Source organism: Microtus oregoni, unplaced genomic scaffold (assembly GCF_018167655.1).
Source record: "Microtus oregoni isolate MIOR12 unplaced genomic scaffold, Mior012 000041F_ref0000270, whole genome shotgun sequence".
Lineage (NCBI taxonomy): Eukaryota > Metazoa > Chordata > Mammalia > Rodentia > Cricetidae > Microtus > Microtus oregoni.
The window spans coordinates 15,515,655-15,537,548 of NW_024543208.1; the positions used below are offsets into that span (position 1 = coordinate 15,515,655).

Sequence of the window (21,894 nt, forward strand, 5' to 3'; positions counted from 1 at the left end):
CACAGACGTACACACATGCACACACACATGCACAGACACGCACGTACACACACATGCACACATACATACATGTACACACATGCACAGACACACATACGCATAGACACACATGCATACATATGAACCCACAATGCATAGGCACACAAACACACATACATGCAGACACACATACATTCATGTACACACATGCACAGACACACAAACACACATACATATAGACACACACAGACACACAAACACAGACATGCACACTACCCACCCATGTCTGGTTGTGAACACTGTTCTCCATGTAAAAAGAATATAAGGACCTGGTAAAAAGGACTAAGGTCAGGTGGGAAGATCGCAGACAGCATGTGACTTCTTTCTTTATGACTCTATTTTGGGAATGCTGGCCCAAGCCTGTAATCCCAACTCCTTTAGAGGTCAAATCAGGAAAAATGCTAATCTGAGGCTAGTCTTGTCTTGTGTGTATGTGTGTGTGCACGCATGTGGGTGTTCTCATGAAGCCCAGGTTGGACTCAGACCACTACCTGTGGAGGATGACCTTGAACTTCTGGCCCTCTGGTAATCCTGAGTGCTGGGAGCACAGGCCTGTAGCCACACCCACTGGTTCTGGGGAATTCAACACAGGGGGCTGTGTACGCTACACAAACAGCTCACCACCTGAGCTGCATCTGAGCCCACGCTCATAATTCAGATGCCAGAAGGCAAAGACGGGCTAACATGGAATCAAGCAGAAAGGTAAGTAGATGCAGTATATTCAGTGTGTGTGCACAGTGCTCCGGAAGGCAGGGCACACTCGCAGTCTGGCTTTGCACTGAGGGGATGACAGAAAGGACTGAGCAAACAAATCAATGCCCATTTGCGAGATGGAACTAGATCAGTCTGTGGACAAAAAGAAAGATTTATTGGGAATCAGACCCACAAGGCCATCTCTGGGGAGGGGAGGTGCAGAGAGAAGAGCAGAATGGTGGAAAAGCAAGCAGATTTTGTGTGACAGTCAGCAGGGTGGGTCTGAGCTGAAACATGCCCAGATTGCCCTTGCCAGGGGTAGTTGACCTTTGGCGAAGGTTAAGGGAGGTTCCTGGAGGAGTAAGGGCAGTCCCTAATGAAAAGAAAATGCCTTGAGAGAAATCTTTAGGCTTGCTTGCCTGGTAATGATCCTCTCTTTACCCTGCCAGAGTCACCAGCACTGCCATGGGGGGGGGGGGTGCTAAGGACCTGACACCATTATAACATAGGGACGTGCATCTGACACCATTATAACATAGGGACATGCGGCTGACACCATCATAACATAGGGACATGCGGCTGACACCATCATAACATAGGGACATGCGGCTGACACCATTATAACATAGGGACATGCGGCTGACACCACTATAACATAGGGACATGCGGCTGACACCATCATAACATAGGGACATGGGGCTGACACCACTATAACATAGGGACATGCGGCTGACACCATTATAACACAGGGACATGGGGCTGACACCACTATAACATAGGGACATGCGGCTGACGCCACTATAACATAGGGACATGCGACTGACACCATCATAACATAGGGACATGCGGCTGACACCACTATAACATAGGGACATGCGGCTGACACCATTATAACATAGGGACATGGGGCTGACACCACTATAACATAGGGACATGCGGCTGACACCATCATAACATAGGGACATGCGGCTGACGCCATTATAACACAGGGACATGGGGCTGACGCCACTATAACACAGGGACATGGGGCTGACACCACTATAACACAGGGACATGCGGCTGACACCATCATAACACAGGGACATGCGGCTGACGCCACTATAACATAGGGACATGCGGCTGACGCCACTATAACATAGGGACATGCGGCTGATGCCACTATAACATAGGGACATGCGGCTGATGCCACTATAACATAGGGACATGCGGCTGACACCACTATAACATAGGGACATGTGGCTGACACCATTATAACATAGGGACATGGGGCTGACACCACTATAACATAGGGACATGCGGCTGACACCATCATAACATAGGGACATGCGGCTGACGCCACTATAACATACGGAGATGCGGCTGACGCCACTATAACACAGGGACATGCGGCTGATGCCACTATAACATAGGGACATGCGGCTGATGCCACTATAACATAGGGACATGTGGCTGACACCACTATAACATAGGGAGATGGGGCTGACACCACTATAACATAGGGATATGCGGCTGACACCATTATAACACAGGGACATGCGGCTGATGCCACTATAACACAGGGACATGGGGCTGACGCCACTATAACATAGGGACATGCGGCTGATGCCACTATAACACAGGGTTATATGAAAATCGCACTAGAGCATCATAGTTACGTCATAACTGCATTGTGGGACAGGGCTGAAAAGTGGGTAGAAGCGCAAACGCCAGACTATTTCTTCGGATCATCCCTTCTAGTGTGTTCCCAGGCCATGAGGGAAAAGTAGAGGATGGAGAAAAAGCAATGCTAACCCTGAACACACCTCTGAGTTGGACGTTAATGGGTTTTCTGCCTCCAATAATGAGTTTCTCCTTCGATGCAGTAAGCCAGATCTAGTCAAATTGAAGAGTATAAACAGATGTGTTAAGCAAAGCAACTACTTGACCGGTTCACCGATCTCAGAAAAGGCCAAAGAAGTCACGTGATGATTGTATCCAAGTGTGGTCTAAAGCTGAGACTTAGGTGGGAACTTAGCTGCGACTGGCAGCTTCAGGGGAGGAGGCAGCAATAGGGGGCAAGAATGCAGAACTGGGCTCTGACTTTTTCCTCTGTTCTGAGACTCTGGGCAGACAGGGTTTGGGGACAGGGGATGGGGAGGAATGAGACTTCCTGTACCATGGCAGGACAAGCCAGAGGCTCCAGCCGAAGAGGAGTAATGCTGTTTTAGAACAGGACTGTGCTTCCCAATTGCAGAAATAATCTTGCTCATTGTATAGAAGAGAAAACATCTCCTAACTAGGTCTGCAGAGAGCTGCTTCCTCTTCTACCTGCCTAAATGCCTGACCTCCCCACCCGGACTCGGCAAACCTATACAGCCCAAATCCCCGAAGACGCACCCTGCTGAGTCCTGAACTATCTCAGTGGTCGATAGCCTACCAGCCTCCATTAAAGACATTTGCCCAGAGTAACACAGCAAGGAAGTGGTGGCCCTGCACTGATATCTGACCATCTCGCTGGGAACCCCACATATGTGTGACAGAAGTAATAAGCACCCGATGTTTCAAGCTCCCCAAAACTACGCTGTGCCCTCTGCCCTGCCCCTGCCTTCAGCACACGGAACACTGGCAGCTAGTCCTGGTTTCTGTGTGCCTTGCTTTAAGGCTTGGGACCTGGAGGGTCCTAGCAGTTCCGACTGCAGCGGGTAAAAGCCTGGTGGATAACAGATGGGCTGGCTGAGCGAGAGCAAGCCAGTCTTTCAGATGCACAACAATCACCAGCATTTAGAGAGGGTGGTTTGTGCCAGGCACAGTCCTTTAGCCCTGTGAAGAAGGAGACCCTGACCATAGCCCTGCTTTACTGGTGGGGATCTGAAGTGCAGAAAGGTTTATCCACTTTCCCAAGGTCACACAGCTAGTAGGCAGAGGCACTGGGACTGGGACCGGAAGGGATAAGATTCAGTCCTGACAATCTTGTTCCCATCCCTTTCCTCTCCTGCCTTCTAGCCAGTTCTACCAGCTCTCACCGGGAGCCTTTCTGAAGTAGTTCTCAGCATGCCGGGCTTTCTGATGCAGATGGCTGGGTTCTGACTCTATCTGTGGTGTGTCTGCCTCACGCTTCCCTGTGGGCTGTGTCTGCTCGTCTCTGGTCTCCACAGGGACACTGCTGGCCTCTTCAAGACTAAGATAGAAAAGTGACCTCCCATCCTCTTCCTGCAAACCACGCCCCTCCATGTGCCTTCCCTGAGTCGTCATTGCTGCCCTCAGCAGCCCTAGGAGGACCTGATGGCCCTGGCCTCATTTTGCCCCATCCAGCAGCTTGCCCTGAGCCTATTTGCTAACCAGTGAGTGGAGCTTGGGCAGATTCCAGAGGCTCCGCCCACAAGAAACCCGCTCCAAAGGGGAAGGCTCCAGGACACCTTTTTATTACTTGAGCAGGGCTCTGACCTGTTTCTGTGAATTCAGACGCAGTCCCAATGACAGTAGGCTGCCCGTAAGCACACTGACTTTTGTCACCAGTGAGACTGTCTTAGCCCTGTCCTTACACGGAAAAATGCTGCATTGCCACCTAACCTTTGTGCACTGCCAGCCCTGTGCACAATGGGGGCCTGAGGCGGAGATGCTGGTATATCTGCCATGCCTCCAGGATAGGGCCTGGCTCAGCTTCTTTGTTTCTTATGCTGACCAGGCAGGCCTGTATCTGGCTCACCATGCAGCTGTGATGACATTGAACCTCTGGCGTTCCTCGCTCCACCGTAGTACTGGGATGGCGTACCCGCACTCCAGCACCCAGTTTATGTTGTGCTCGCAATGCATGAGGGCTTGTGAAGTGCCTTGTCAACTGAGCTATATCCCGCCCACAGGGCCCATCCACCCAATCCTGTGACAGCGACAGCTCAGTGATTGGAGGGGACACTCTGCAGACATGCAGGTTCTACTTGGAAATTGCTTCTGGCTGAATGAGTAATAGAAAGAGGCCTAGTGCCCTGCTGTCTAGAGAGGTGTCACCATGAGTGCGATAGTAATAGAAAGAGGACTGAGTGGCCGGGTGTCTAGAGAGGCGTCACCATGAGTGCGATGCTGTGATCCCTGAAGAACCTGACTGAACACGAGCACCTGACTTCCTCGGTGTGGTTGAGGAAAAGATTTTGCTTGTCAACTAGAGGCATCTGGAAGAGTCTAGACTGAACAGAGCCATAAGAGGAGGGAGAGGGGGAGAACGAGAGAGAAGAGGAGAGGGCAAGCAAACCAAGAGAGTGCATATCGGAAGAGAAACTAGGGGAAGGGTATCCAAGGTGGACCAATACTTGACAGCCATCTGCATGCCCAGTGCCTAGACAGCAGCTGCAGAACCACGCTGGTGCCAGGTGTGGTGTGGATAGTGTCAGATGTGCAGTTGATAGTCACAAGGAAGAGATTAACGGAGGAACATTAGGGGCAGGGTGCACAGGGCGTAGAGCAGGTGGGCAGAAGGGGCAGGGAGGAACACAGGGTAGGTGACACCAGCTCCAGGAGCTGTTTCAGGTCCTTGCAGCAGCTGGACACACTTGGGCTTGCATAATTCATAAGCCCAGGAGCTGTTAGCTGAGACTGGTGGGTGGAAGGCAACCAGGCTACCAGAGTTTGGGGTGTCATGAGAGACATGTAGACACACACGTCTGTAAATGTATGTGCATGTGTGTGCACATGGGACCAGAGTTTGGTTGGTATAGCCGGCCAGCTTGTACTGTACAGTCAAATTTCAGAACATTTCAACAGAGCCATGGATCCCACCTCCCTGGGAGCTCTAATATTCTCTGTCTCCATCTTTGTCCCCAGGGCACTGTATGTCTGTGAATCACCCAGTATGTGGCGGCCTTTGGACTGTCTCCTTCCACTTCCACAGTGCAGCCTGTGTCAGTACATTCATTTTTATGGCTAAATAATATACTGTCACGTGGTGGTACCCCGTCGCTTGGCCAGTAGCCGGCGGGCTATTGGGCTGTTGTCATCTGTTAGCATCTTCCACTTTATCTAGATGATTGATTTATTAGCTGTGCAGACGTCCACTGTGTCTTTCCATGTGCCGTGATTAAGCCCCTAAACACAGTCTGGAAGAGTTGTGTGATGATATCCCATCCCATAGCTGTAATATTGGCCTGACTGTTCCCTTGAAGTCAAGCATTTAGCTGTTTCTAATTGAAATAAGGTTTTTCCAAAAGAGCAACAAAATGAGAGAAACCTCAGAGGTTTCTTCCTGCCCAGCTTCTTCCTGCTGCAGGCCGCAAAGCCTGGTAGAGGGCAGGAGTGATTTAGCCCAAATTGCTAACAGGCTCTTTCCGGCATGGGTGAGGATATGTTTTTTGCCAGGCAGGAGGCAGAGCAGGCCCCTCTTCCCCAAAACCCCAGAGCATAGGGAAATGTTTTTGAAAGACGAGAAAATGGCAGCTGGTTAAGCCATATACCCCAGACCTTATGCTTTTTTTCTGGAATCTTTTTACTTCTTCTCATCTGTCCTAGTCAGTGTTCTACTGCTGTGAAGAGACTTCATGACCATGGCAGCTCTTAAAAAGTTAGAGTTTCAGAGGTTTAGTCCATTGTTAACATTGTGGGGAGCATGGCGTCATGCAGGCAGACATGATGAAGAAGTAGCTATGTCCAGATTCACAGGCAACAAAAAGAGAGAAACTCGGGGCTTGGTATGGGCTTTTGAGACATCAGAGCCCATCCCCCAGTCACGTACTTCCTCAACAGGCCACACCTCCTAATCCTTTCAAATTGTGCTACTCTCTAGTGACCAAGATTTCAAATATACGAGCCTGAGTGCTAGTCTTATTCAAACCACCACATCATCCTTGGTCACGTGATCTTTGTATGCAGCACAAACTGAGGGTTTCAGTACCAGATGTATAAATTGACAACATGGCCGCTCCAAAGTGTGGTTAAGTTGAAATGTTTTATTGTAGATATGAGGGAGAGCACAGCCAGGAGCATCTGGAAGAGCAGGGGGAGAAAGAAGTAGACTGAGCATGGGCAGCAGACTGGACTTGGCCAGGAGAAGAGTGGGGATGAAGACAGAGAGGGCCAAGGGCAAGGACGGAGACAGGGAACAGAGAGCGGCCTAAGAGAGGATAGCAGGGCTCTAAGGAGAAAAGAGTTGCCTGGGGAGGGAGGCCCATGAGCTGGGGAAGTTCAGGGGAGGGTGGGCAGGAATGCCAGATTCCCTTTGCTGTGCCATTTGTTCCGTCTGCCACTGGCAAAGGAAACGGCTCCTTTGGTAGAGACCTGGCTTCACAATTTCCTGGGGAGTGCTGGCGAGCTGGGTTTTTCTTTGGACCTGACATACACAATTTGGAGATGATAGAAAATGAACTTGAAAGTCCCAGAATTTGCAACTCAGGACTCACACTGGAGAGTAGGTAGGCCTATTTCTTCCCAGTTCTCTTAAAGTAATTCAAGATCACACTGAGATGAGCAGTTAGCAGCAGTAAAAGCCCAAGTTCAGAAGTAATGTGTCCACTGTCCACCGTGGACAGTTGTACCGCAGTCTTGGGGAAACTCCTTCCAGGTGTTTATGACTGCGCAGAATATGATAAAAACACTAAGACTTTAGCAACACTGGACTAAAGTGCTGTGCCCTTCTTCCCAAAAATCTAGCACCGAGATCCTCCTCTGTTGGGAAAGCTGTCACAAAATGATACAAAACAGAAAGGTGCAGCTGTTACTGTATAATCCTGAGGTGTGTGTGTGTGTGTGTGTGTCTGTGTGCGTGTGTGTGTGTGTCTGTGTGTGTGTGTCTCTGTGTGTGTGTGTCTGTGTGTGTGTGTCTCTGTGTGTGTGTGTGTCTCTGTGTGTGTGTGTGTGTCTCTGTGTGTGTGTGTCTGTGTGTGTGTCTCTGTGTGTGTGTGTCTGTGTGTGTGTGTGTGTCTCGGTGTGTGTGTGTGTCTGTGTGTTTTCAGGTACATGTAGATGTGCTCACATGTTATACATGAGTGCTGTATTTACATCATTTCCCCACCTCTCCTTCTCTCCTCTAAGTCCTCTCTTGTATCCAGACTCCTCAAATTCATGGCCTCTTCTCTAAATATATATATAAACTGTTGAGTTCATTTAATGGTGTGTGTGTGTGTGTTTAGTCCTGACTGGGATTAATTAACCCACCAGGGGGCTCTCGTTTGGGGTGAGATCTTTTCCCCCATTCATGCTGGTATGCCAGCTGGCATCATTGGGCTGGTCTTGTTTAGGAAACCATACTCTGACTGTCTCACAACCACACCTGTGACTCCACTCCCAGGGAATGCGACCCCTCTAATGGACCCCTTGGGCACGCACACTCCATACACTTACCCACACATAGACATATGATAACAAATAAAACTAATAATAAATCTTTAAAAGATAGTTTTGTTGCTTTTGGGGCAGGAATTAGGTTTCAGTTTTACAGTGGTAAAAATACTAGAATATTAATAATTTTGATACCAGTGAATCTTATTTTACCAGTTCTGAAACCAAAACAAATCATAGACAACAACAATGAACCCTGAAAGCATCTACATCCTAGTGCCCTGAACCCATGAATGTTTAAGTTTATGTTGCCAGGGGACCCGTCTGCCCTTGAGATCCCGATGATCCCAGATGAGCCTGCTGGTAGGGGGATGGGAACCAGGAAGAAGCCATGGAGTGTGGAGGTCTTGGCTTGAAGATGCTGCCTCTATGGGCGGAGCAGCCATCAAGAGCCCAGTGCTATGAGCGGCCTCTAGAAGCTTAAAAAGAGCAAGCTGGGCTCTCCCCACTTTGCAGAATGGAACGTGGCCTTTCTGATGTTTTGCTTTTGGAGTAATGGGGTATGTGTTAGACTTCTGACCTCTAGGCCTGCAAAACTGGGGTCAGGGATGTAGTACAGGGGCGTAGGGCTTGCCTAGGACACAGGAGGCCCTGGCTGTGATTTCCAGCATCGTTACATTGGCCATAGTGGCACACACCTGTAATTCCACCAAACCACAGTCATCCTCAGTTACCTAGAGACTTTAATTTTAAGGCCAGCCTGGGCTACACAAGTTCGTGTCTCTTCCCCAATGCCCCCTCCCCAAAAAGGTCCAGCAAGATGGCTTAGTGGGTGAAAAGCCATTTGCAGCTAAGCCTTATGGCTTGAGTTTAATTCCCAGAACCCACGGTGAGATGAGAGCACTGACTCCAGCAAGCTGTGCTCTGCCCGCCAAGCATGCATTCTGGTACACGAGTGTGTGAACAAGAAGAAATAAATAAACATTTAGACATTTTAAATTGAAAGTATGTGATGACAAAGCAGTGCTGTTTTAAGCACTAAGTTTCTGATGGCTTGTTTTAGCAGCTGCAGGTCACTCATACAGAGCATGCCACACATCCTGCCCCTGTTCTAGCTCAGCCCTGGCTCCACTCTTCCTTACTCGGCACCGTCCAGTGTGGGCCTCAGTGGTGACAGCTGGGTGATGTGCACTTGGAAGGGCAGGGCCACACCCTTTCTAATACCTAGCACAGAAGCAGTCTGAGCCAGACATCGTGATGCTGCAGGAAACACTGACTTGGAAGGCTTTTTCTTCTCCAAGTGTTTTGCCTTCAAATAGTGTGGGGTGAAGAAGATGGCTCAGCAAGCAAAGTGTTTCTGCACAAGCATGGGGACACGGGTTATAGCCACAGAAAACCTGAATGTCTCTAGCGAGGCTGCAACCCCAGCCCTGGGGGACACAGAGCAGGGAATCCCAGGACTCACTGTCTAGCCATCTACAGAATAGCATGCTGCATGCTCAGGGAGACTCCGTCTCAAAGAGTAAGGTGAGCACTTGCAGAAGACACCGACATTGACCTCTGGTGTCCATGTGCACGTGCGTGCAGACACACAGCCCTTCTCAATTCACTGCTGCGTTTCCAAATGTTCCTAACAGTGTGTCAGGACACACAACTAAAACAGAAGTCTAGCCATGGGCCCTTCTTTCTTCATTACTCTCTAGTGTGTGTGTGTGTGTGTGTGTGTGTGTGTGTGTGTGTGTGTTATATGGAGACTTCGCCTGCGGCACCTTCTTGGAAACCACTTTTGTTATTTCTTATGTAAAAGGTAGTGAGCCTTAGGTACCCTTAGCACTTGGCCTGTTAATGTGCTGCTCAGGAATCATGTGTCTGTGCACAGTGACCTTTGTTGGTTTGTTTTATAGCTATAGTTCTGCACCATGATTTATTTGGCCATTCTTCTCTGTATGAATATTTAGTTTTCTTTATTTTTTCCAAGTACAAATGCTACTACAATAAGTGGCCATGTGTTTATGTGTTTTCTTTTGGAAGTATTTTTTATGAGAAATTTCTGGAAAGGAGCTTCTAAGATACACCATCCTGAATTCCCAGTAGGATATGTGAGAGTCTGCTTGTTTCTCCAGTCTGGCAAGTGCCTGTTCAGTGTTTCTCCAGTGGGATGAGCTATAAATTATATCTTGGTATAGTTTTACTGTTCAGTTTTTTTATTATCAGTGAAGCTGATGTGTTTTCATTGCTTAAGAGCCATTTTGTCATTTTTGTGATTTATTTAAATCTTACTGTTAGAGTTTTGGATCCCCTCCACCACCACCACACACAGACACAGACACACACACACACACACACACACACACACACACACACACAATTTAAGCATTCTGTAGTCTTACCTGTGATATATATATATTACACACATTTCTGCCTCATGGCTGATTGACACACTGTAGACAGAGTAGCCTAAGCAACGGGCATTAATTTCCCCAGTTTTCGAGGTTGATGAGTGCCAGGTTAGTGTGGTTGGCTGATTTGGTTCCTGGTGAGTCTGATTTTGTGGCTGGCTTATCCCCGGGTCCCCATGTGGCCAAGAAGGGATCTCTCATCTTCCTAGAAGGGCACCTTTGGATTAGGACCCCACCCTTCTGACCTCCCTAACTTTAGGCTCTGTATTCTTCATGGTTTGAATGTAAAATGTCTAGTCCCACTCCCTGTCCCATTTCTACTGGCTGTTCTGCTGAGATGTTAGGAGGAGGCTGTCCTGGCTGCACACCTGCTGTCAGGCCTCCTCTGAGGTGGTCTGTACCCCCTAGACTCTGTAGTGGTATGGCTTCCATAGACTCGGGCTATGGCCTCTGTTCTTCCCTAATAGATTTATGACCTCTCGGTCTGCAAAACTGAGGTCATGGAAGTAGTTTAGTGGCATAGTGCTTGCCTAGGATGCAGGAGGCCCCAGCTGTGATTCCCAGCCCCGCTACCTCTGTCGTGGTGGTACACACCTCTAACTCCAGCAGTCCAGGATCAGCCTCAGCTACCAAAATTTTTATTTAAAGACAAAAACTGCCTGTCCTGGCAGCATGGGCTTGTAATTACAGCTTCTCTGGAGGCTGAAGCAAGATTTCATGTTCAGCCTGGCCCACATAGTGAATTCCAGCCAGCCTGGGCAGCTCAGTGAAACTGTATTTCCAGAGGTAGGGCGTTTGCCTAGCACGCATGAGTATCTGGGTTCAATGCTCAGTACTTTAAAAAAGGTAATTAATTAATTGAAAATAATTTCATTTTAAAATAATAAACATTATTATTTATACTTTTAAATATTTCTGACTAATACAATTATTTTTGTTGTTTTCTGTTTTTCGGGACAGGATTTCTCTGTGTAGTCCTGGCCATCTTGGAACTCTCTCTCTATGTAGACCAGACTGACCTCTAACTCACAGAGAGCTTCACCTGCCTCTGCCTCCTAAATGCTGGGATTGAAGGTGTGCGCCACCACCTGTCCAATTAATTTATTTTGAAAAACTGCTACATTTATTTTAAGGGCTAAGATTTAGAGAAAACTGAGCCTGCAGTACCGAGTTATGCAGTGCTCCTTCCTGCAGGGACATGGAGTTTCACCTCCAGGCCTTACTTCTCCTTCCTGCGTGTTTCAGTTTCTGTGACGCTGGAAGTGCAAGCCCAGGACCTCCTGCCTGGGAGCAGGTGCTGAGCTTCCGCGCAGCTCTTTTAGCAAGAGCCTGTCATTCCTTCCGTGCTCACAGTTCTGTGGGGTTTACTAGATGAATAATGCCATGTAGTCAATATTTCAGTGCCATCCAGTGTGGTCGCCTCCCTTAGCCCTCCACAGTCCATGTACCTTCCCTCCCCCAGCTCCCAAGCCCCTGTGATCATCCCATTGTCTGTCTCTATCTTCCTGTCCGTCCACAGTGTCACAGAGTTGGAAGCACACCACACACCATACAGCCTTTTTAGCTTTCAGATCAGCGTCTTCCTTTGCCACGTTGTTTTCTAATGTATTTGTTGAGACACAGCAGTTCCGCGTGGGCCTACCACTTGCCATGACCAGCCTGGGGGAATAACACTTCCATCTGCTCAGACATGCTGGGGACCTTGATGACTTCTCTGCTCTTCTTTAGTGGACTAAGGACTGCTCTAAGCAATAATTACTGTGCCACAACTCTGCAGTAAATGTTGAAGGTCCTTCAAGTATGGTTTTATTTTTCTACATGAACTTTCATGTTAACTCCTGATGAACTCGGGCTGCAGTTTCTACTAGGCTGCCTTTGCAATGAGCTGCAAACAGGCAGTGCCCAACCCTCCAGCACAGAGGCTGCCTCTGCCTCTGCCCTTAGAATTCCTGTCTTTGAAGTAGAATGGCTCCAAGTCTGCTTCATATGGTACTGCACACTTCTTGTCTGTTCTTAGGAATTGTCTCTGTTGCTACTACAAATGAGATTTCCTCCTCCTGTTGTATCTTCTGACGGGTCAATATTTGTCTGTGAAGGCTGCGGACTTGAACTTGAGAACTGAGAGGTCTATTGAGAATTCCAATGTAAGTCTGCATCTGGGTCAGTTGCCTCAGGCTGGAAGTCTAGGGGCTGGGATATCAGCCCCCGACCTCCTACTCCAGATTTTGCCCTTCCTTCCTTCCTTCTTTCTTTCCTTCCTTCCTTCCTCCCTCCGTCCCTCCCTCCCTTCTTCCCTCCTTCCTTCTTTTCCTCCCTTCCTTTCTCCCTCCATCCATGTGTGTGAATGCAGACATACACATACCTGTGTATGTGGAGTCCAGAGGATAAATGGAGGTCAGAGAACAATATTTTGGGGAGTCTTCCACTTGGTTTTGAGGCAGGGTTTCTCTTGTTTCTACTACTTTGGTGTGTACTTTAGGCTACCTGGCCAGTAATCATACCGGGAATTCTTACCTCTCCTCCATCTTCTTTGCACGCCACCACATCCAGGTTTTTGGGTGATTTCTAGATCTTGAACTCAAATTGACAATCTTGGGTAGCGAACACTTTTACCCAGTGAGCCATCTCCCTAGCCCTCCAGTTTCCTTTCTTGTAGAATAAGATGATTTGCAATAAATTCCATTTCTCAGTGCCCTGTCTGTGCGTCCAGCAAAAACAAACTTACGATTTGTCTTTCTGACTCTTTGCCATCTTTGTGACTGAGAATTCAGCTACGCTTCCCTGCTTCACTCTGTGGAGCTGGGCTTCACAGGTACCTGTCTCTCACAGGTCCAGGCCTTGTCAAACCCAACATTTCCACAACAGGAAAATGTCCCATGCTTGTCTGCAAGAGCCCAAGGCCTGGGTCTGGCTCTCATTTCTCAGTTCACTTAATTGCCCATCCCAGGGCTCTGTTGAACATTTTCTGGGTGGTACCATCCCAAAGGTGCAGGACCCTGGCTTTGAATTTTCCCGTCCAGTATGACCAGACGGTGACAGAAACTAGAAGGCTGTCGGTGACTCCTGTCTCTGAAGCAGTGCTTTTGGAGCAGGCAGGCTCAGGTGAAGAGTAGAGGGCAGAGGGCCTGGATCAGAGAAACAGCATGCAGTCTTGAGGAGCGAGAATTCTGTGTGTTAACCAATAGAGCGCTAACAAGTAGAGCGCCACTGAAAGACCATGGTGGGAACTGCGGAGGAGCCACTGCACGGGGCAGGGTTAAGGAGGGAGTGACAGGGTCACTTAAGGACAGCTGTTACAGGTGAGTGAGGTTGGAGCACCCGGACCTGCCTTAGAGACATTGTAACTGCATTCAGAGTGAAGCTGGTGCCCTGTGGGGAAAACAGACCTCGATACAGCAGCCAGTGGGTTGGGAGGCCAGGGCTTGGGAGCTGGGGAGCCTGGTGGAAAAGCAGGCTCACAGAAAGACCCTGTGGAAGAGCTTAGTTTATTAAAGTAGTCATTGTTAACAGGTGGTCAAAGAAATGGAGACTCTCTGCTGGGGACTAGCTTTCAATTTCCTTAATTTTAATTAATTTAAAGATAAATGCTGGCATGAACTAGGAGGGGTAGAGGAAGGGGGAAGCTATTCAAATTATATTGTATGAAAAAGAATCTATGTTTAATAAAAGTGAGAAAAACTTAAACCGTAAATGCAGCAGATCCCATTAGAGCATGTCGTGGTGTTCCTGTCCAGTGTGGTGAGGATAGATGTCGTGGTGTTCCTGTCCAGTGTGGTGAGGATAGATGTCATGGTGTCCTGTCCAGTGTGGTGAGGATAGATGTCGTGGTGTCCTGTCCAGTGTGGTGAGGATAGATGTCGTGGTGTCCTGTCCAGTGTAGTGAGGGTAGATGTCGTGGTGTCCCTGTCCAGTGTCGTGAGGTTAGATGCCCAGGTCATCAGAGCTGTAGTGTTACCTGGTCTGATGGTCCACTAAGGTAGGAAAGGAGTCTCCGTCTGGGGTCATACTACTCTGCCACAATCCTACTCTGGGCATTCTTGGACAAGTGCTTTTACCTTTCTGATCTTCACTGCTCTCATCTAGAAAAGAAGAACCCTTATCTGATACTTACTTGCCTTGGGTGGTGGGCTTAAGGTCAGAGCTGAACCAAGTGGGCGGCTGGCCCAAGTCCGGCACTCCCCAGTTCCATGTGGGCTATTCTCTATAAAGTCCCTAGCACTGACTTCAAGGCCCTAGCTCTGACCTTGATCCAGTCTGACTGTGGGTGAGGCTATCCTCCTGTCTGATCTCAGATTTCTCATGCTGCCCTGAAGCCTTAGATCAGGCCTCCACATGGAGACTACAGATCTGCCAAGGTTGCAAGAAGGGAGCAGGTGCCACAGGCTGGAATTGAGCCTGAATGGGCTTTGCCGTACCGCCCACTGCCTTTTCAGTAGGTTCTGCTCAGGCAGAATCTATGTTTATAGAGGCTCAGCGTGTGACCAACCCCTTCCATCCTGGTCCTTACCCCTACCCCAGCTTCACATTGACCCCAGTCTTTTTTAAGTACGGGCAAGGCTTGCCGACTTCCAAACTGTTGGGAAAAGCTGATGTTGTCTCATTAAAACTGCATTGTTCACTTGTAGTGAAAGGGGTGGGCGGGGTGGGGGCCATTAAACTTTTATACCTTACATGGAAAACTATTAAAGATTCATAATTGCAATAAAACTCCTTAATAGAATGGGAATGCTAACTGTGTTGACACTGTAATCAGCTGGGCCTCCTTTGGGGCCCAATAGTCTGCTGCAGTGAGTCCTTGAAGTTTGGTAGAGCCCCGGAGGGTTCATGAGACCTTCCAGCCCTGGTAAGGGTACAGGGCTGGAAACAGGAAGTCCTTGGGTCCTTTCCCTGTCTGTCCCATGATGATGATCCTGTCTCTCTCTGCTCAGCACAGGGATGGAGTTCTTGGCAAACTTCTTTGCCGACAACCTTTGCTAAGGGATCTCAGAGCCACTGTTACCCACCCCAGCTTCTCGCTTCTCTTTCTTCAAGCCACCAGCGTGCATAGAGTCCCTACGGGTCGTGAAGCCCAAGAGAGGCAGGCTGCTTTGTTTGTTTCCTTGGGATGGTGCCTTGTCTGCCCAGCCCGGCCTGAAACTGGTGATGCTCCTGCCTCAGTGCCCAGGCGCTGGTTGCAGGTGTGCTCCACTGAGTCTAGCACATCTCCATGTCTTTTCTCCTCCTCTTTTTTGAAATTTTGAGTAAAAAGTTTTATGAGACCATTATCATTTAGAAGGCCTTTGAGAAGGTTATTTACACTAATGAACATTTTCACAGTATGAAAAAAAATTATGTTTCTGCTGATGACTGTTTTTCTATTGGATCCCCTCTCTACACAGAAGCATAAGAAACCCCCATCAGAGCTTCTGTTAGGTCAAATATGGCAAATCCATAAAGGAGGCTGTGTGTGTGTGTGTGTGTGTGTGTGCTTGTGTGCGTGTGCATGCATGCATGGGGGTGTGTGTGTGCGTGTGCTTGCGTGCATGTGCATGCATGCGTGTGTGTATGTGTGTGTGTGTGCGCGCGCGCGTGTGTGTGTAGATAGACGAGAAGCATTCTTATGAGGGTCCTCTCATAGTGTGTCTTCTCAGCACTCCGTCGAGGGACAGCGAAGGCTGGAGGCACAAGGCCACATCTCCAGTCTTGTCACATTCACTTCTGGGTGGAAGCCAAGATATCTGTAAATTTAGATAACAATGGGAACTTGAGGTGGGCAATGTCACAAGATGGTCAGGTGATGCTGGAAGCAGAAGAGGTGGGGAAGGTGGGAGGACTCCCAGAGACAGAAAGACCAGGTTTAGTCGTTGAGTGAGTGGTGAGGGCGTCGGCGTAAGTAGGAGTCTTCAGAAACACAGCTCACACGTACTGAGTACTGACCGTTCGTAGGTTCTCTATATGTCCATCCTGTGTTTGCTGAGCACCTAATATGTGCTATTTGAAGAATGGAAGACACAGTGTGGGCATGCTACTCACTCAGGAGGAACAACCAGTATTTTCTGAGTTTTTCAGAGGACGTAACTGGGAAATGAGGTAACTCATATGTATAGTGGGTAAATGGCAGAATCTGGACTTGGATCCAGACTCCGAGGTCCCCTTCAAAAAACTCTGTTCCCCATGGTCTGTTACATAGCAATGAGGGTGGCCCAATCACCAGGGTGTTGTTCCCAATTTGAGGGTGGAGGCTAAGAACCATGAGAATAATTTTCAAAGGTCCCTTTGGAGGCTGCATGAGCCACCCTGCTGCCTCCGAGGGCCTCCCTCGTTCCTGTGTGGGCCCCACATTGTAGAGTGTGAATCCTGCCTCCTGGTGGCCAAGCTCAGAGGAAAGCAATGCCCTGTCGTGCCTGTGTGTCTCATTTTCTCAGAGCACTAGAACGTGAGCCTGCCACCGGGTGGCCTGGAGGTGATGGAGCAGGTTTCCCTATGCCATGAAATGAACAGTATTCCCATGGCCCAGCCCCCCCCCTCCATCACTAGTCCCAAAGAGGGTAGCCATGGTGACCAATAAAATAAAACTGCCTTCCCTCACTTATCCTCCGCCATCCTCCTGTCAGTACTCACCACCTCCCATTGCCCTGTGGACCAGGGTTGAGAGCACCCTGCCCTGGTTCCATTGTTTCCCATGTCCTTGTCGAGCCTCCGTTTCTCCAAGGAGACCCAGGGAAGGTTCAGGTGAGTATATTATTTTGCCCCTTTCTTTCCACCTTGTGTATACACACATCTCATTCTGGACTGGGCTCATAGCTTTTCTCTGAAAGGGTGAGAGTAATCTTCAACTTCTTAATACAAGGTGAAAGCAATGGAAGACGGAACTCCCCCTCTGCTTGCCACTATCTAACACTCCCCTGCCACTTGCACTGTGCTGATGAAGGTTGAGCCTGAGAGAGTGGGCTTGGTGCTATTCATTCGTTCCTTTTTGGTGTGACTTTGGTGTCTCTGAACTGATCTATTCTGTTTGGAAGGAAGCAGAAGCAGAGCCATGAAGAGCTTTGTGTTCCTGTCTCCGTTTGGGGAATCTCATGCTCAGCCCGGGAACGGCTAGAACAACCTCTGAGAACATTGCTTGAGAGAGTGGTGCAGCCCACTTGGCTACTGTGCTATTGTTGCTGGACTCTACAGGAAGACTCTAGTGTAGACACAGCCCACCCCGTGCAGCATCCCGAGGGAGACACACCAGCTTTTCTTGAGAGTGGTTTGTCAACTGAAGAGTCGCACGAGCAGTCAGTGTCTGAACTGAGAGAGCTCAGTCTCAGTTACTGTTCTACTGCTGAGAGACACCAGCTTTTAGAAGAAAGCATTTAATTGGGACTGCTTACAGTTTCAAAGGGTGTGATCACCATGACTGGGAGTGTGGCAGCAGGCAGGCTTGGCATTGGAGCAGTAGCTGAGAGCTTATAAAAGATGCTTAAGTTTCAGGCAGAGAGACTGGGTCTGCTGTGAGCATCTTAAACCTCAAAGGCTACCTCCTGCAACAAAGCCACACCTGCTCCAACAAGGCCACACCTCCTTTTCTTTCCCAAATAATTCCACTATCTGGAGACCAAGCATCCAAACATGAGCCTATGGGGGCCATTCTCATTCAAACCAGCACACCTTCCTACAGCGAGAGGGTTAGAGGGTGACTTGGACCAGATCAGATGCTGGGGAAGGCATCATGGAGGGGCCAACTGTAACCCCCAAACACGGTAGTTTTCAGCCCAGCCCTGGATAAAGAAGCCAAAAGGGAATGAGGAAACTGGGCTCCCAGGCATCCATCTGGGTGACCTGTGTTCTACTCCAACACCCTGCTGTTCTCCAGCTGGATGACAGGGAAGCCCTGTCACCTCCTCCTCCTCCCACACGGATAGGCTTATTCAGCAGTCACCCTGAGATTCCAGCACATAGATGCCAGGATGTAGTTGAGGCCTGCACTGTGCCGGACCGCTCACGGCCTGTAGAAACGGTAGGGTCTGAGTCCACGCTAGGGGGAGGACTGATGTGCAGAGCCACGGTAGCCCATCAGCAGCCTGGGCCTGTGCAGTAGGCACCAGGAGGCCGTCCCTGTAGGTGTTTCACAGAGTGCCACTGTGAGGACTTGCGTGGTGGCCCTGGGCATCGGAGCCATGCATCATCATTCTGAGGATCTGCCACTTATCTGAAGCTCCCTTTAACAAGGTGATCCGTCTTTTATCTGGCTTCCGGTCCAGTCTCACAGGCCTATAAATGGGCTTATTCTTTACTGGCCATCCCCTGGTGGGATCCAGAGCTAGGCTCTCGGAAACGTGCCTGCACACAGCTGTTCCCCTGGACAAGTACCTTTAATTAAACTCCGGGCTGTAATGAAGTATGCAGAAAGGAAGATTAAAAGTCGAAGCTGCAGAGGGACACCTAAGAAAGCGTAACACTGGAATATGAGGTACAGCCTTGTCTGGGGCTGCCATGGCAGGCTCCGGAACAGTGTATGACATGCAGGGTGCCCCCTGACAGACCCCGGGCCAGCGACCACAGACGGAGGTCACTTCCCCCTCTGTGCACAGGAAGGCTAGTGCATGAGCAGTTCTGTTCTGGGCTCAACTACCAGACTTCAGAGTAGCCAAGAGAGGTGGGCCAAGGCAGAACCGACAAGATTCAAACCATCACGAGAAAACTGCTGAGTACTTGCTGGCAGCATCCTAAGGACATGTTGGGTCTTGTTCCTCTTTCTTTATTGGGAGCCCAGGGGACTATCTACATTCTCAGTGCTCAGTCTTCTAACTTGGGAGGCCAGTGGCAAGGGAGTGAGACTCGTCATTGTGGGCTGTACCAAAGTTTGGTGGTATATATAGACAGGCTGGGATAGCTAGACATTTGAAGGAGGGCAATTCTGGGCTATGGCCCCAGTTCACATCCACTCCAGGGAAATGGGGCGATGTTATATGGCATAAAAATATGAGGGACAGGATTTGAACCCAGGTCTGATGGTCTCTGAAGCCCTTAACCACATGTTTAGTCTCCTGTATGATGACTGTGGCCCACAGAGATGAAATGTTGACTCAGGAGATACCCGATGAGCAGGTGGAGACCCAAGAGAGAGGCCACCATGAGTGGAGGAAGGGGAAGAAGCTAGCTGGTGTTTGGGTCAGAGTCAAGGTCCGGCTGTTGCAGGCAGAGCTAAGGAAAGTGGCTTTGGGATAGGCTGGGTTGGAAGTCAAGCCATGGGTCCTCTAGCAGCAATTGGTTGCAGAAGAGAAAAGAAGGGGCCTTGGGCCAGACTGACCCAGGTTTTCCATGCAGTTCCCCTCAAGAGTGCTGTGACCACACACTGAGGGGAACATCCTATGTCTACCTTTCCTGAGGGGCTGTGACCACACTCTGAGGGGAACATCCTATGTCTACCTTTCCTGAGGGGCTGTGACCACACACTGAGGGGAACATCCTATGTCTACCTTTCCTGAGGGGCTGTGACCACACACTGAGGGGAACAACCTATTGTCTACCTTTCCTGAGGAGAAATAACAAATATCTCTTACCCTAGATAAGGCATCAGTGACAAACCAAAGAAACAATTTCCCCCAGGTCCAGTTTAGTGAACCAGTGAGGTCACTGAAGTTACTTACAGTGGCACAAACGACTCCGGGGCAGCCTCATCTGAAAAACGCAGCCCCCTCAAGCAGCTGATTCCCTCCACTATTGATAATGAAGGCTCAAAAGGAGGGGAAGAAATCTACCTGAGACCAGTCAGCGTGTGGGCTGGTGTTTCCCCGTACATGGGCTCGAGCACTTACTGGGAGAGAAGAAGGCCCATTGAGTTCCCACCTTTGGGGTCCAGCGGTCCCCTTTGCATACCACACCATCTTCCCCTGCCTCTTCTGGTTTCGTTTTGGATCTGCTTTTGTTGGAAAGCTAGTGGCTTTGTCTCTGTCCTTTGATCTTTTCATTTTAAACTTGCTTGCTTGTCTGTTGTTTTATATTACAGAATAAACTGGCTGCTTGTCCTAAGACTCCAAGCAGCGAGTATTCCTTCAAGGGAGTGTTTCTTTTCTGTGCTTTTTTTCTCCTTTAGTAAATTAAAGTGTTGCTGACATTGTAAAGTGACAAGAGCATGTGAGCCAGGGGATAGCGAGGTGGCTCGGTGTTGAGAGACGTTGCTGCCCTGGTTCAGGTCTCAGTTCCCAGCTGATGGCTCACAAGTACCCGCAACTCCAGTTCTATGGGATCCAGTCCCCCCTTCTGACCTCCGTGGGCACCAGGCACCACACATGCATACAGTGCACTTAGGTGTGTGTGTGTGTGTGTGTGTGTGTGTGTGTGTGTGTGTGTAATAACGTGTGCTAGGTAAGCAATCTCAACAGCATAGACTCCTATGGAAATAACAGGTGTCCACTTCACTCCATCTCTGCATCCTGCAGTGACTCATCTCACCTCACCTCTAAGCTGGCTGGCTTCTGGTGGACTTTGGGGAAGATCATAACTGACATACTCTCTGAGCTGTCACTATGGAAAGTGTCCTTTCTAGTGACAGGAGCAGGGCTCAGAGCTGGCACTGGATGCAGGTCGTCATTCCCTTCACATGTGACCCTCGGGCATCCATATAGCCTCTCTGAATCTCAGTAACCGCATCTCAGTCTGGCAAGTGGAGAGCTGGGACGGGGGCAGCCCATGTGATGGTGTTGGGTCTTGGCAGGTTGGGGACCAGATTCTGGAGGTGAATGGGCGGAGCTTTCTCAGCATCTTGCATGACGAGGCGGTGAAGCTGCTGAAGTCATCCCGGCACCTCATCCTGACGGTGAAGGACGTTGGAAGGCTGCCCCACGCACGTGCCACCGTGGACCAGACCAAGTGGATTGCCAGTTCCCGGATTGGGGAAAGCACCACCAGCTCAGCAGGGTCTGGCTAAGGCACAGGGTGCAGGGACCCTTGGGTGACTTCTGAGAATCAGTGTTTCTCTCTTCTCCTGGTGTCCCAACCCTGACATCCATTGCCCTCGTGGGCATGAGCACGGGCTCTTCTCTTCCCTTTCCTAGCCTCAGTGTCCCCAGGGAAAGATGAAATGCAGGCCTTAGAGCCCCCAGTCTCTGCCAGGAAGCAAATCACTTACCTCTCTCTGGGTGCCTAGTGTTGCATCTGGAAGTAGGCTCTGCCCCATCCCATACTGCCAGGGATGACCCCAGAAGGTACTTGGGATGAAAGAGTCTCAGAAGCCAGGCATAGTGGTTTGGCTGGGTGCCTACTAGCAATGTACCCATGTCACCCATGGTCCCCAGCATACTTCTCCACCTGGTGGCTAGTGACTCCTTGTCTGACACCCCCAACAGTGGCATATTTCTCTCCTTCATTTCCTTCCTTTCTTCTGTTTAGTGCTACATTTTTTTTTAAAAAAAATGATTTCCAACATATTTTTAAAATCAGATTTCCTGTTTAAAAACTGGATTTCTGGTAATTTCTTAAAATTACAAACTCTTGCAGCATAAGCCTATGTTTTCTCATGGAAATCTGAGCTAGAGCTGAGGTGTCCCTACAAGTTGCC

The 21,894-nt window shown here is 49.3% G+C and overlaps 1 protein-coding gene across 9 annotated transcripts in view; it reads left to right on the forward strand.

The window, feature by feature from the left end:
- The window catches only part of Whrn (whirlin), a 93,652-nt gene that overhangs the window by 51,816 nt on the left and 19,942 nt on the right, over positions 1 to 21,894 (forward strand). For 7 of the 9 annotated variants that reach the window (XM_041632386.1, XM_041632387.1, XM_041632388.1 and 4 more), the window contains one exon: positions 21,052 to 21,254. The exons of the other annotated variants lie outside the window; for them this stretch is intronic. In XM_041632386.1, the coding sequence (XP_041488320.1) occupies positions 21,052 to 21,254 (203 nt within the window). The remainder of the gene's footprint in view (positions 1 to 21,051; positions 21,255 to 21,894) is intronic. 9 annotated transcript variants of the gene reach the window in all.